At 44.6% G+C, this 13,965-nt stretch overlaps 1 protein-coding gene across 1 annotated transcript in view; it reads right to left on the bottom strand.

Moving 5' to 3' along the window:
- CACNA1G (calcium voltage-gated channel subunit alpha1 G) overlaps nt 1–13,965 on the bottom strand; it is a 484,357-nt gene that overhangs the window by 190,498 nt on the left and 279,894 nt on the right. Inside the window, exon 9 of the mRNA XM_032212057.1 lies at nt 868–1,229. Within this exon, the coding sequence (XP_032067948.1) occupies nt 868–1,229 (362 nt within the window). The remainder of the gene's footprint in view (nt 1–867; nt 1,230–13,965) is intronic.

The following is a 13,965-nucleotide window of genomic DNA, read 5'->3' on the forward strand; positions in this document are numbered from 1 at the left end:
CATAAATACTTATGTATAAAGTAGTTATCAGAAACAAACACCACATTATTTCACATAATTTCTGCAGCACTGATCAGTTCATGGAACTCTCACCATTACTGCAAAGTACAGAAAGGTGTAGCCATTAGCAATTCTCATTCTCATCTTAAAGGCTGATGCCTTCAACCACCAATTGATTACAACTGTGTTATTTTAAGATATTAGCCATTAAAGCAATCCCTTTTTGCTGCCTGGGGTGGATTAAGAATGCCTCCCACCCCTTTCCCACACCCCTAAAGCCATCCTGACAACATTTGGCAGTGGGAAAAGACATCTATTGTAGCTGAGAATAACAGGAGGGCTGGGTAGTTCCCTGTTCCACTGGGTTCTCCCCCCCACCCCGCCCCAAGTTTCTGCTGTTCAACATTGTTGTCATGATCCAATAGAGCCAGCCAACCTCCAAACTCCAACCAATCTGCCAACTTCTAGCCAATTTACCAACAATCAAACTAACCCCCCTTGTTAACTATGAAGTGTCAAACTTTTGTACTTTACTCATTTTCAAACCAATGAATACGTTTCCTGCTCAAGATGCGGCTCACCCAATCCGTCAAAAAACACTAAGAAGTGTTTCACAGAGGAACTGCCACTGTTGCTGCCTTTAAAATGCGTTGCAGTTTCATCTAATAACAAGCAGAATTAACCTAGCTATACAGTGCAAAGCACAAAGCAAAGGGTCAACATTAATCGATGCTGAAAGGCATGGATTTTCACTCCAGGGGCTAAGAGCAGAAGCAAGATGGAGTTTAACAAGTCCGACTCTTGGGCTCTTTGGCTGTAGGGAAAATCGATCCGAAAGGACTAAAATAGAGATAAGGTTCTGCTTACCTGCTCGTGATATTCAATGCCCATGCTGAGAGTATTGATCAAGATAGCAATCATGATGCCACGGCCAAAGTATTTGCTATCCACAATCTTCCGAAACGTCTCGCAAACCACCTTCCAGAAGGCTAGAAATTTTCGTGTTTTTCTTCCCTGAGCTTTCTGGCGCTTAGGGTCTCGCTGGTCACTGTAGTGAGCATCCTGGGTGAATTCATATACCACATCGCTATCGGAGTCTCCTGCCTCATGATCCTTCTGCTCTGGATTGTTAGCCAAAGTTTTTGTGCAATAGGGACAACTTTCTGGGCTGCAAATATTATCAGGTTTGCCCCCTTTGTTGGAAATCTTGCAGGAACTTTGACAGGGATCTAAAATGAGAAATCAATCAATAAATATTCATTTATCAGGCTTCTTAGAGGTCCCATTTTGGAGCAGATGAACAATGTGATAGTGCCAAACCCAGATATGCCCTTTTTGGGGGGGGGGGGGTGTAGAAAATCCTAAGAATTTTAGGTCATTTCCTTTTACTGCTGACTTCAACCAGTACAGGCAGTCCTTGACTTACTACATGTGATAAGAATGGGGAAATATTACTTTGGTTCACATTTTTCTCTTGATAATTTATGGTAGCTGAATCCTAATATGAGGCTTTGCAATTTCAGCAACTGTGGGCACCCTAACCCCCAGAATTCCTTAGCCAGCATGAGAGTAGGAGTCCCCACATCCAAAGTTGCTGTGGCTGAGAAACACTGGCCTAATCCAAAGACTATCAGAATGGGAAGGTGACTCTACATGGGCTCAATGTAATTAACCATCAACGTTTACTTTTCTTCAGAATATGTGCTATATTTTTGAGACCAAAACAGTACAGGTAGTGTTTGACTTGCAACAGTTTCTTTAGTAATTGTTCAAAGTTACAATAGTACTGAAAAAAGTGACTTGTGACTGTTTTTCACACTTACGACCGCTGCAGCATCCCCATGGTTATCTGATCAGAATTCAGATGCTTGGCAACTGACTTATATTTACGATGGGTGTTATGTGATTCCCCTTTTGCGAACGTTTTTCAAGCAAAGTCAACGGGGAAGCCACATTCATTTAACAGTTGTTGACTCATCCTTCCATCCTTCCGAGGTGGGTAAAATGAGGACCCAGTGTCAGCTTTCCAAAAGATGTTCTTATTGATTCATGGGCCTTGAGCCAAGTTTCAAAAGAAAACCAATCTGTCAGCCTCTGCTTCGCTGCTGCTTTTCAGCTGCCATTGAAACGGGGAGCGGGGGCATGGTATTTGGGAGGGGAATCATTATGTACTGGAGGATTGTTATTAGGAGCTGTCCTGACCCTCTATCTGCGCATGTGGAAGAAGGGAGTTTCCCGCCAAGGGCAACTGTCCAGTATTCCAGCCTGATGATGCTTTTTGAAGACCTTTCCCACCTGACGGTTGGGTGAATTATTATTGGACTATGAAATGGGGTGCCAAGAGGAGGGGATTGAATTATACATGATATCTATTGCTTTTGCGCCTTTTTACTCAGACTCAGCTTTGCTTTGCTACTCATCGTTTGTAATTAGTAAAAGTACACTTAATTCTAAAGCATGGAGTTGAATGGTTTCTTTCTTGATTATTAAACAAAGGAGCACCCGACAATAAGCTGAGTCTCACCTCGCACCCAACCCAGAGTGAACACCTTCCAAGGGGGGTGCCCTCAAAGAAGAAAAAAAATGTCTTTACACGGCAGTGACCAGGAGGAAGATTTGGGAGCAACGGCAGCTCCATCATTACCGGAAATGCTGGCCGAACTGAAAGTGGAGGAACCTACTGTTCAACCCAGGTGGACTTGGGGAGTGGGACAGAAAGAGGAACCTGATGAACCACTAACTGGAGTCACGAGGAGGAGGCCCAGGAAACCAGCTGCTGACTGGTGTGGATCTAAGGAGGAAGACTACAAGATGTCCCAAGCCATGAAACTCCTCGAAGAGGCGTGGGACGAACGCCGGGCTCGAGAGCATGGTGTGGAAAGAGGACCGGCGGAAGAACTAGAGAGAAGGTACCCGCTGCATAGCTTAAGGGAGACTGGGGTGTGTGTGAAGGGGAATGTGCACAAGAAGACCTAGCACTGGCCTCTCCCCCTGCAGCTAGAGACATTCCGAGAGCGGGGGGGGGCAGGCAACGTCAGATGGCTAAGGTCCCACCCTTAAGCGTAAAATATGATGGAGAACCCAGTGGATTGGGGTTGTTTATAATTCAGGTTTGGAATTATATGCAAATATATGGGCCTGACCTGGATTCTGATGAAGCTAAAGTAAGAATAGTGTTAATGGCTCTAGAGAAGAAAGCAGCTGAATGGATGGTCGGATTACATAATAGTGACTCCCCTCTCCTGAGGAATTTTGATGGTTTTATGGCAGCCATGAGAAGACGCTTTGATGACCCTCTCACCGAGCGCCGGGCTAGAATTAAATTTACGACGCTCAGACAGGGGAAAAAGACTGTGCCTGAATATGTACAGGAATTCCAAGAATTGTCAGCTTATATGAGAGGATAGTCTGAAGAGGCCTTATTAGATCATTTTGCGGATGGTTTGAACAAAGACGTTTACCAGCAATGTGTAAACAGGAGACTTCCCCGCCGCTTAGAACCTTGGTACGAGGCTGCTGCAGATGTTGAGGTTGATTTGGCTAGACTCCGTTACAAGGAAGAGGGAGAAGCTGAGGATTCCCCTTCCCCCACCAAATCTCCCCTCCCAAAGGTGCAAAAAGGGGGAAGGGGAGGATTCACAGGCAAGCCCAAGCCTTCCGTCTGCTTCCGCTGTGGGAAGGAGGGGCACCGTGCTATGAATTGCCGAGTCAAGATGACCCACACCACTCCTCCCTCCCGGAGAAAAAGCCCAAGAAGCCTCCTAGCAAGAAAAGAGAACCTGTTTTGAGGGGGGAGGAGATTTCTCGACGCTTCGAGCTGGAGGAAGGAGGGAGCAGAAGTCCCAGTTCATCTGACAACAGTGACTATGAGGACGCAGATCGCTGGGTAAGTTCCCGCTCAGGGCCCATGCTTATCCCAGTTGAGCTTCTGACACAAAAGAGAAAATTCTGGCTCTTTTAGACTCTGGTTGCTCACGTTGCATTATAAGTAATTTAGTAATTTTTAATTTAATAAATTTATATGCCGCCCAATCCCGTAGGACTCCGGGCGGCTTACAAAAACAAGATAAAAGATAAAAGTTAAAAATAGAAAAAGAGAAACAAATTAAAAACAACACACCATACATTCCATCTAGGTGGGGCTGGACCTCATTCATGAAGTCAACAGCTCCAGGCCTGCCGGAATAGCCAGGTTTTAGTGGCTTTTCGGAAGGCCGAGAGAGTGGTAAGGGTCCAGATCTCTACGGGTAAATCGTTCCACAGGGCCGGAGCAGCTACAGAGAAGGCCCTCCCCCGGGGGGGCGCCAACCGGCATTGTCCGGTCGACGGCACCTGGAGAAGGCCCAACCTGTGAGATCTTATCGGCCGTTGGGAGGTATGTGGCAGGAGGCGGTCTCTCAGATATCCAGGTCCTAGGCCGTGTAGGGCTTTAAAAGTGATGACCAGCACCTTGAAGCGCATTTGGAGACCAATAGGAAGCCAGTGCAGCTCGCGGAGGATGGGTGTAACATGGGTGTATCTAGGTACACCTGATGTCACTCGCGCGGCTGCATTCTGGACCAACTGTAGTCTCCGAACACTTTTCAGGGGCAGCCCCATGTAGAGCACATTACAGTAATCGAGCCTTGAGGTGACGAGGGCATGACTGACCATTCGAAGTGCCTCCCAGTCCAGGTAGGGCCGCAACTGGTGCACCAGGTGAACCTGGGCAAAAGCCCCCCTGGTCACAGCCGACAGATGGTGTTCTAACGTCAGCTGCGAATCCAGGAGGAGACCCAAGTTGCGGACCCTCTCTGAGGGGTGTAAGATTTCACCCCCCAGGCTAAGGGATGGAATATCTGGACTATCCTTGGGAGGCAACATCAATAGCCACTCGGTCTTTTCTGGATTGAGTGCAAGCTTGTTCGCTCCCATCCAGACCCTGACAGCCTCCAGGCACTGGCACATCACTTCCACCGCTTCCCTGAGTTGGCACAGGGCGGACAGATACAGTTGGGTATCGTCCGCATATTGATGGTATTTAATCCCATGCCGGTGTATGATCTCACCCAGTGTCTTCATGTAGATATTAAATAGGAGGGGGGACAGGACTGAGCCCTGAAGCACCCCATATTTGAGGGGCCTAGGGGCCGACCTCTGTCCTCCAACCAACACCGACTGCGACCTGTCCGAGAGGTAGGAGGAGAACCACCATAAAACAGTGCCTCCCACCTCCCGCAACCGGGAGCCCAGATATAGTTTAAAAAATGGGCTTGAAACTGAAAACTTTAAAAATCCCAATTGCATTTTGCCATCTACATGAAGCCATTGGGTGAGATCATTCGGTGGCATGGGATAAAATACCACCAGTATGCGGACGATACCCAGTTGTATCTGTCTGCCCTGTGCCAACTCAGTGAAGCAGTTGACGTGATGTGCCAGTGCCTGGAGGCTGTCAGGGCCTGGATGGGGGTAAACAAGCTTGGGCTCAATCCAGACAAGACTGAGTGGCTGCTGTGTTTCCCTCCCAAAAATTGGCTAAGCATTCCATCGCTCAGGCTGGGGGGTGAAATTCTACGCCCCTCAGACAGGGTTCGCAATTTGGGAGTCCTCCTGGACCCACAGCTGACCTTAGAACATCATTTGTCGGCTGTGACCAGGGGGGCATTTGCCCAGGTTCGCCTGGTGCACCAATTGCGTCCCTACCTGAACCGGGAGGCACTCGCAACAGTCACTCATGCCCTTATGACCTCAAGACTGGACTACTGCAATGCGCTCTACATGGGGCAGCCCTTGAAGAGCATTCGGAGACTACAGCTCATCCAGAATGCAGCCGCGCGAGCGATTGTGGGTGCACCTCGGTACACCCACGTTACACCTATCCTCCGCGAGCTGCACTGGTTACCGATTGGTCTCCGGATACGCTTCAAGGTGCTAGTCGTCACTTATAAAGCCCTTCATGGTATTGGACCTGGGTACTTGAGAGACCGCCTGCTGCCAATTACCTCCCAAAGGCCCATTAGATCCCACAGATTAGGCCTCCTCCGGGTTCCATCTACTGGCCGATGTCATCTGGCTACTACCCAGGGGAGGGCCTTCTCTGTGGCTGCTCCGACCCTTTGGAATGAACTCCCCGCAGAGATTCGGACCCTCACCTCTCTCCAGGCTTTCCGTAAAGCCGTTAAAACCTGGCTGTGTCGGCAGGCCTGGTGTTGTTGAGTTCCCTTCCCCTCTCGAATTGTGTGTCTGTTGATTGTCTTTTAAATTCCCTTATACCTTTTCTATTGTAGTTTCTTTGTGTTTACCTCCCCCCCCCCTTGGATTTGTGAGCTGCCCTGAGTCCCTCCGGGAATAGGGCGGCATATAAATAAAATGAACCTCGAACCTCGAACCTCGAATTAGATGGCTCTATTGCGGGGGGCGGTCCTGCTCATTTTACTACAGAGCCCATCGAAATGTGGCTGGGAACCCACCAAGAGATGATAACCTTTATTGTAGCCCCAGGGATGGACCGGCCCCTTATTTTAGGACTCCCCTGGCTCCGTAAATGGAACCCACGCATTAACTGGAGAGATGGGTGGTTACGAATTCGGTCAGCCACACCCCCTGAGGGAAGGATGGAGGATCTGGAGCCTGATGAAACTGTCCCCAAACTAGCGGCCAGAGGGCAGGAAAGAATTGAGGGGGAGGAAAGAATTCCAAAGGAATATTGGGACCTGAAAGATGTTTTCAGTGAAAAATCTTCTGATAAGTTGCCCCCTCATAGGGCCACAGATTGCACCATTGATATTCTACCTGGGGTGAAGCTCCCGAAACCCCAAATTTATTCAATGACCCCTAGGGAGATGGATGAAATGAGAAAATTCATTGATAAAAACTTGGAAAGGGGCTTCATTGAACAAGCGAGACCCAAACTAGCTGCCCCAGTGTTATTCAGAGAAAAAAAAGATGGCTCCTTTTGTTTACGTGTGAATTTTAAGAATCTTAACTGCATTTCTGCCCAAAACCTCTACCCTTTACCACTGATGAAGGACATGCTGGCACAACTAGGGAAGGGGAGAATTTTCACTAAATTGGACCTGCAGGAAGCATACTATCGGGTCAGAATTAAGGAGGGGGATGAATGGAAGACTGCATTCAACTGCCCCCTTGGTTGTTTCCAATTTCAAGTAATGCCGTTTGGCCTCCAGGGGGCGCCAGCGGTCTTCATGCAACTAATTAATGAAGTTTTGCATGACCATCTTTACAAAGGCGTGATGGTCTATCTAGACGATATCCTTATTTACAAGGAAACACGTGAAGAACACGTGAAGCTTGTCCGCACAGTTCTGAAGAAACTCCGTGCAGCAGAACTATATGCCAAATTATCCAAGTGCGAATTTCATTAGGAGAGGGTGGATTACCTGGGCTATCGGATCTCCCACAAAGGGATAGAGATGGACCTAGCAAAGGTTAAGGCTGTCACCGAATGGGAAGCCCCACGGACACGTAAGCAGTTACAGAGTTTTTTGGGGTTTTGTTAACTTCTATCATCAATTTATTCCCTCCTTCGCTAAGATCGCTCTTCCAATCACGAACCTCCTTAAGTCGAAAGGAGGAGCAAAGCCCAAACCTAGCAAACCTTTGAACTGAACTATGGAGTGTCAGGCTGCTTTCGAGAAGTTGAAATGCCTGTTTGCAGAGGAACTGGTCCTGAAACACCCAGACATGGACGCACCTTTTGTGGTCCAGGCTGATGCCAGTGATTTGCGCAGTGATTTGCTTCAAGCAAATGCACAAAGAAAATTACAACCCTGCGCTTACACCTCTCGCAAGCTGACCGACACTGAGAGACAGTGGGCTATTTGGGAAAAAGAAGCTTTTGCTGTTCGTTGGGCTTTGACAACCTGGCATCATTTTCTAGAGGGTGCTAAACACCCTTTTGAGGTGTGGACTGACCACAAAAACTTGGAGGTGTTGAAAACCCCCAGGAAACTGTCTCCCAAACAGATGCGCTGGGCACAACATTTCAATAGGTTCAATTTTACTTTGAAATACATTCCGGGAGGGAAGAATTTTATGGCTGATGCTTTGTCTAGGCTCCCGCAGTACAACAGTTCAAAGCTCAGTGTTGTCCAACCTGTCATTCCCACAAGGAGTCTGGCTGCTCCTGTTGTCACCAGGAGTCAGACAACCTCTAAGTTAGAGGACACACAAGACTTTATCTCTGAACTAAAGGGGGCCCTTACAAAGGATGAATGATTTCAGCACCATGAAAGATGGATTGGCTTGGATTGGTGCAAAATTATACGTCCCTACATCCATTAGAACCACCGTCCTCCAACGGGCTCATGACTCTCGCATGGCCAGACACTTTGGGTTCATCAAAACCTTGGATCTCGTTAAGAGACAATTTTGGTGGCCTTCATTGAAAAAAGACATTGAGTCTTATGTGGCTAGTTGTCCCATTTGTGCTGCTGAAAAACACCCTCTGGGAAAATCCCAAGGGTTGCTCCAGGCGGTAGCCCACCCAGAAGTCCCGTGGAAAGAGATCTCTATGGATTTCATCGTTGAACTTCCGGAGAGTCAAGGAAATACAGTAATCTGGGTTGTTACTGACTTATTCTCCAAGCAAGCTCATTTCATTCCTTGCTCCAAGATCCCATCCGCCAAATCTCTGGCTAAGATGTTCATCTTGCATATCTATCATTTGCATGGGGTGCCGGACCGCATCATTTCAGATAGGGATGTCCAGTTCACCTTGCTATTTTGGAAAGAATTCCTGAAACTGATTGGCTCCGCCCAGGGCTTAAGCTCCTCCCACCATCCTCAGACTAATGGGGCCTGCAAGAGGATTAATTCTGTGCTGGAGCAATATCTTCTTTGTTTCATCAACTACCAGCAGGATGATTGGGTGGAATTGTTGCCTCATGCTGAAGTGGCATACAACAATTCCGTGCACAGTAGCACGGGCTTTGCCCCTTTCCGTGTTGTTTACGGGCAAGATTTTGTGCCCATCCCGGAGACTCCTTGTGAGAAACCACAAGTGTCCTCACTCTCTGAGTGGAGTGATCGACTTCGGGAGATGTGGCCTTTGACGCACCGGGCGCTGGACACTGGACGCTGGAAACAGGCAGATAGGAAGAGGTCTAAACGTCATGACTATAAGGTTGGTGATCGGGTTTATTTATCCACTAAGTTTCTTCAAACAACTCAAAAGTCAAAGAAATTGGGCCCAAAATATGTTGGCCCATTTCCAATTGTCAAGATCATCAACCCTGTTTCCGTCGGTCTCCAATTGCCAAAGCATCTCAACTGGATTTATCCTGTTTTTCATGTTAATCTCCTGAAACCGGAACATACTTCTCTGTTGAGGACTCCTCTTCCGCCTCCGCCCGCCCCACTTTTAATAGAGGGGGAGCAGCAATTTGAAGTCCTGGAAATTTTGGACTTGCATAAACGGAGGAACCGTATTCAGTATCTTGTAGCTTGGAAACATTTTCCCCCATCACACACTGAATGGGTTGACAAGTCCCATGTTCGAGCTCCTCATCTGCTCCGCAAGTTCTACTCTACTTACCCTGACAAACCCTGATTTCTATGTGGACTGCTAATTTTCCCCTTCCCCTTTCTCTCTTCTATGTCATGTTGTTCGTTTGTTTGTCTGTGTTCTTTCTTTTCTGCAGGTGTGACTGTCCTTTTCTGGAGGAGGGCCAGATGTCAGCCTCTGCTTCGCTGCTGCTTTTCGGCTGCCATTGAAACAGGGAGGGGGGGCATGGTATTTGGGAGGGGAATCATTATGTACTGGAGGATCGTTATTAGGAGCTGTCCTGACCATCTATCTGCACATGTGGAAGAAGGGAGTTTCCCGCCAAGGCCAACTGTCCAGCATTCCAACCTGATGATGCTTTTTGAAGACACCTGACGGTTGGGTGAATTATTATTGGACTATGAAATGGGGTGCCAAGAGGAAGGGATTGAATTATACATGATATCTATTGCTTTCACGCCTTTTTACTCAGACTCAGCTTTGCTTTGCTACTTATCGTTTGTAATTAGTAAAAGTACACTTAATTCTAAAGCATGGAGTTGAGTGGTTTCCTTCTTGATTATTAATCGAAGGAGCACCTGACATTTATTAGGAGCACCATTTTGGCAATACCCTATTGCAATCAAATCTAAGCCTCATTTGAATTATAACTGAAGTTTACCCCTGTTCCTCCCCTCCCCTCGGTCTGTATCATAAATCACATTCTCCAATGAGGTGCATCCTTCACAAGCCTGCTGTAGTAATCTGAGATCCGACTCTAGCCAAAGGTATATGTGGGATGTTCTCCCCCCCCTGCTTTCCTCACCATGGCAACTTTATGAGTTGACACCCAGATTGTTGGGGGCAATATGTTGACTCTGCAAACCACTTAAAGAAGGCTATACAGCATTGTGAAGCGATATATAAGTCTAAGGGCTATTGCTACTGCTACTAATTTAACAAGTGCAGTGATTTGCTGAACAACTGTGTCAAAAAAAGGTCATAAAATGGGGCAAAACTAACTTAACAAGTGTCTCACTTATCAATAGAAATTTTGAGCTCAGTTGTTGTCATAAGTCAAAGATTACCTGTACATATAAAAAAGAGAGTACAGAAAAAAATAGAGCCATATGCAAGATCTGGTGTGATATAATGATTAAGGTGTCAGACCAGATCAAGCCCTGCAATTTCTTTGGGCAACTGTGGGGCAATTATTTTTTTAAGCATTCCATAAAGTTGCTCTTCTGGGGAAAACAGACTGGGGGCAATGCTATGTAGACAATTTGAGAGAAAAGCCTGGATATCAATCTAACTATTAACATTTAAATTAAATTAGTATAAAACAAAATCATATGGAAGAAATGTTCTTGAAAACATGAATGTTCATGGGTATTTTTTGAAGTCAGGGGAAAAGATATTAAAACAGGATAAAATGAATGGAAGAGTTTCAACATGAGAAACCAAGTGAGATCAAAGTTTCAAAGTTTAATAACACTTGTATGCTGCCCAATCCCGTAGGACTCTGGGCGGCTCACAATACAAATAAATCAAAAGGCATATAAAAAAAGAAAAGATAGGCTTCCGGGGGGAGGTGCTTGCCGCCGACGGTAGCTTAACGAAGCTGCCCTCAGAGTTTTGGTTCGTATATCTATTTAAGATCTTAGATATCTCTTTTTCCAGGCAAGGAAAAAGTAGGGAGGGACCCCAGCTAGTTAGAGTCCTCTTTGAAGCTCACAGCCTTTTTATCTTTTGGCTGTGAACGAAAGAGAGTGATTCAACGAAAGCTGAGTCATTCACTCCGGCCAAAGCTTCTCAGCTGTCTTTTTTCAGCTCAAGGCGACTTACCCCCCCCCCCCCCTCAGTACAAGATTTTGCAATTAACTTGTTAAAGATCAATCTGAGCAGCGACCATACCGGTGAACTTTTTTTTTTCTCTATTTAAAATACCAGCTTCAATTTTACCAAAGACTCCTTTGTTTAATTTTTTTTTTTTAAAAAATGGCGAATTTATAGCTTCCGCATTTTTTATAACGATATATCTTCAGCTTCCTGGACAGAACTAAGGATATAACTCTTTACAAATCAATTAGCCCCATTCTTTCGATGATTTCCTTTTATCAACTGCCAGGGGTTTGCTGAAATTACCTTATCTCAAACTAATGTGAGTAAAGATTCTGTTTGTTTTCTTTTTATCATGGCACCGAAATCGAAGCAGCCCAGACGCTCTTTTACATCGCAGGCTTTTGTTGTAAAGCCGCAGCTCTTATCTTCCACGCCTCCTACTGGAGAAGTGCTAACGAAAGAATTTCTTTTTGAAACTCTCAATGAATTTAGAGAGGAGATGAAGCAATTTGTTAGATTTATATGGCAAGCTTGATGCTAAGATTGCCCAAACAAGAGAGGATGTCATGGGAGTTATGACTGTGATGACAGACTATGTTGCTGGAATTGAAGATAAGCTGGAACTCTTGGAGCAAACTAATTCTAACCTGATATCTAAAATTGAGGTGTTACAACAGGAAGTTGAAAATGCAGAAAAACAACTGGTTATGACAAATTATAAAAAGATGGAGCTGGCTTTAAGAGTTAGGGGACTACGTGAAAAGCAACAGGAGAACTTGAAACAGACTTTTTCAGAAGCTTTCAGTCGTTTGGTGGGAAGTCCGGGACTCAACTTTGATGGGCAGATTCAAAAAATTTACCGCCAGAATTCGTGGGCAGCAAAACAGAGACAGCTTCCGAGAGATATAATTATATATTTTGCTACAAGAGAATCCAGAAAGGCGATATTACAAGAGTTTTATAATACCGGGCTGCGAATTGATGGACAGGACCTGACTGTTTTTAAAGCAATACCACTTCAAATGTTGAGAGCTAGGAGAGACTATGCTTTTCTAACTAAAGAACTCAGAAACCGTCAGATACAGTATAGATGGGATGTGCCATCTGGTATTATAGTTACATTTGATGACCAAAAATATCACCTAAGCTCTGTTTGGGAAGCCCGAGATTTTTATTATGAGATCCTAAAGGCGGGACACCTTGAATCACCTGGACTTGAAGAAAAACAAAGAGAAGGAGAAGAGAAACAACAAAATACACCATTACAAGACAGAAAGTATCGCTTTCCCCTTCCGGAAAAGCAGAAGATCAAACAAGGATCCAGCCGTGTTCCCAGACGAATTGAAAATAAAGCGGATCACAGCAACATTTATGAACACCAGCCATTGAATAAGGAGATATTCATGAAACCATTATAACAGTGAAAGTAAACATCTTGCTATATTAAATAGCATAAAAATGATATAATTTTTTTGCAAGGAAATTATATCAAATCAACTGATTTAAAATATTTGCCTTATTTTCAATTTGAACAATACTTTGTGACTTTTGTTTTGCATAAAATTGGTTTAGTTGTACATCGATGAAGAGACATTAAGGTTGAAAGAACTGATGCTGTTCTCCTTGGAAGATATTTTGTATGGGACTTAAAAAAGATTTGGTGGATAACTCTGAATTTTTATATAAGCTGTTGATGACTTATTTTCCAGGGTGAGGAGGGCGGAAACTGTGGTGTTCCTGGATTGGGGTTCAGGTTGAATGGAGTTGGGAGGTGTGGTGTAGATGGGAGGGTAGTGAAGGTTGAATTAGAGCTTACTTTGAGACAGAAAATAAACTGATTTTTGTATAAACTGTTACTTGAATATAATGACTGGAAGGATATACCCGGGGAGTTTGCAGGAAGGCGGAGCTAATATGAGAGGAGTATGGATGAAGATAAAATATATCTATGTGTATGTATATGTGTGTGTATGTACATATATATGTGTATATGTATGTATATGGACACGGGTAGAGGCAGGACGAAGAGTTAGAAAAAGAAACCGAGAGAAGAATTTGAGATGTGTTTAAATTGCTTTATAGAGAAGGAGGTATAAAAGGGACAAATTAAAGGTTTGGAAATAGACAGATATTTAGATAAAGAGATAAGGTCCATAGCTAGAGTAGAACTCTATTTGGATAATTTATTTGGTTTCAATAGAGTTTGAAATCCTGCAAGTAATTAATTAATTGTGATCAGGAATGATGTACATTGTTTAAGTCTTAATAATGATGGGAAGCTGAGTTCAATGAAAAGAATTTATTGATTTTTCTCATTATTTTTTGTTTTTTTTTATTTTCTTCTTTTTTTTATCTTTTAATTTTCAACTTACTTGGTTTTATTATATTCTAGATTGTGTTTGATAAAAAGCTATACCAGGTATGGGATCTGGGAAGTCAAAGGGGGGTAGGGAGGGGGGATTACAGGGGGGAGGGGGGGAGGGGGGAAACATAGTTTCAATTTTCAAAACAATAAGAATGCACCTGTATACTGTTGCTCCTTTTTCTTTCTTTTTTCTTTTCCTTTTCTTTTCTTTTTTTTTCTTCCTTTTTTTTCTTTTAATGTTAGTATAAAATACAAATCGAATAGATTAATG

The sequence above is a fragment of the Thamnophis elegans genome, chromosome 2, assembly GCF_009769535.1.
Source record: "Thamnophis elegans isolate rThaEle1 chromosome 2, rThaEle1.pri, whole genome shotgun sequence".
Classification (NCBI taxonomy): Eukaryota; Metazoa; Chordata; class Lepidosauria; order Squamata; family Colubridae; genus Thamnophis; species Thamnophis elegans.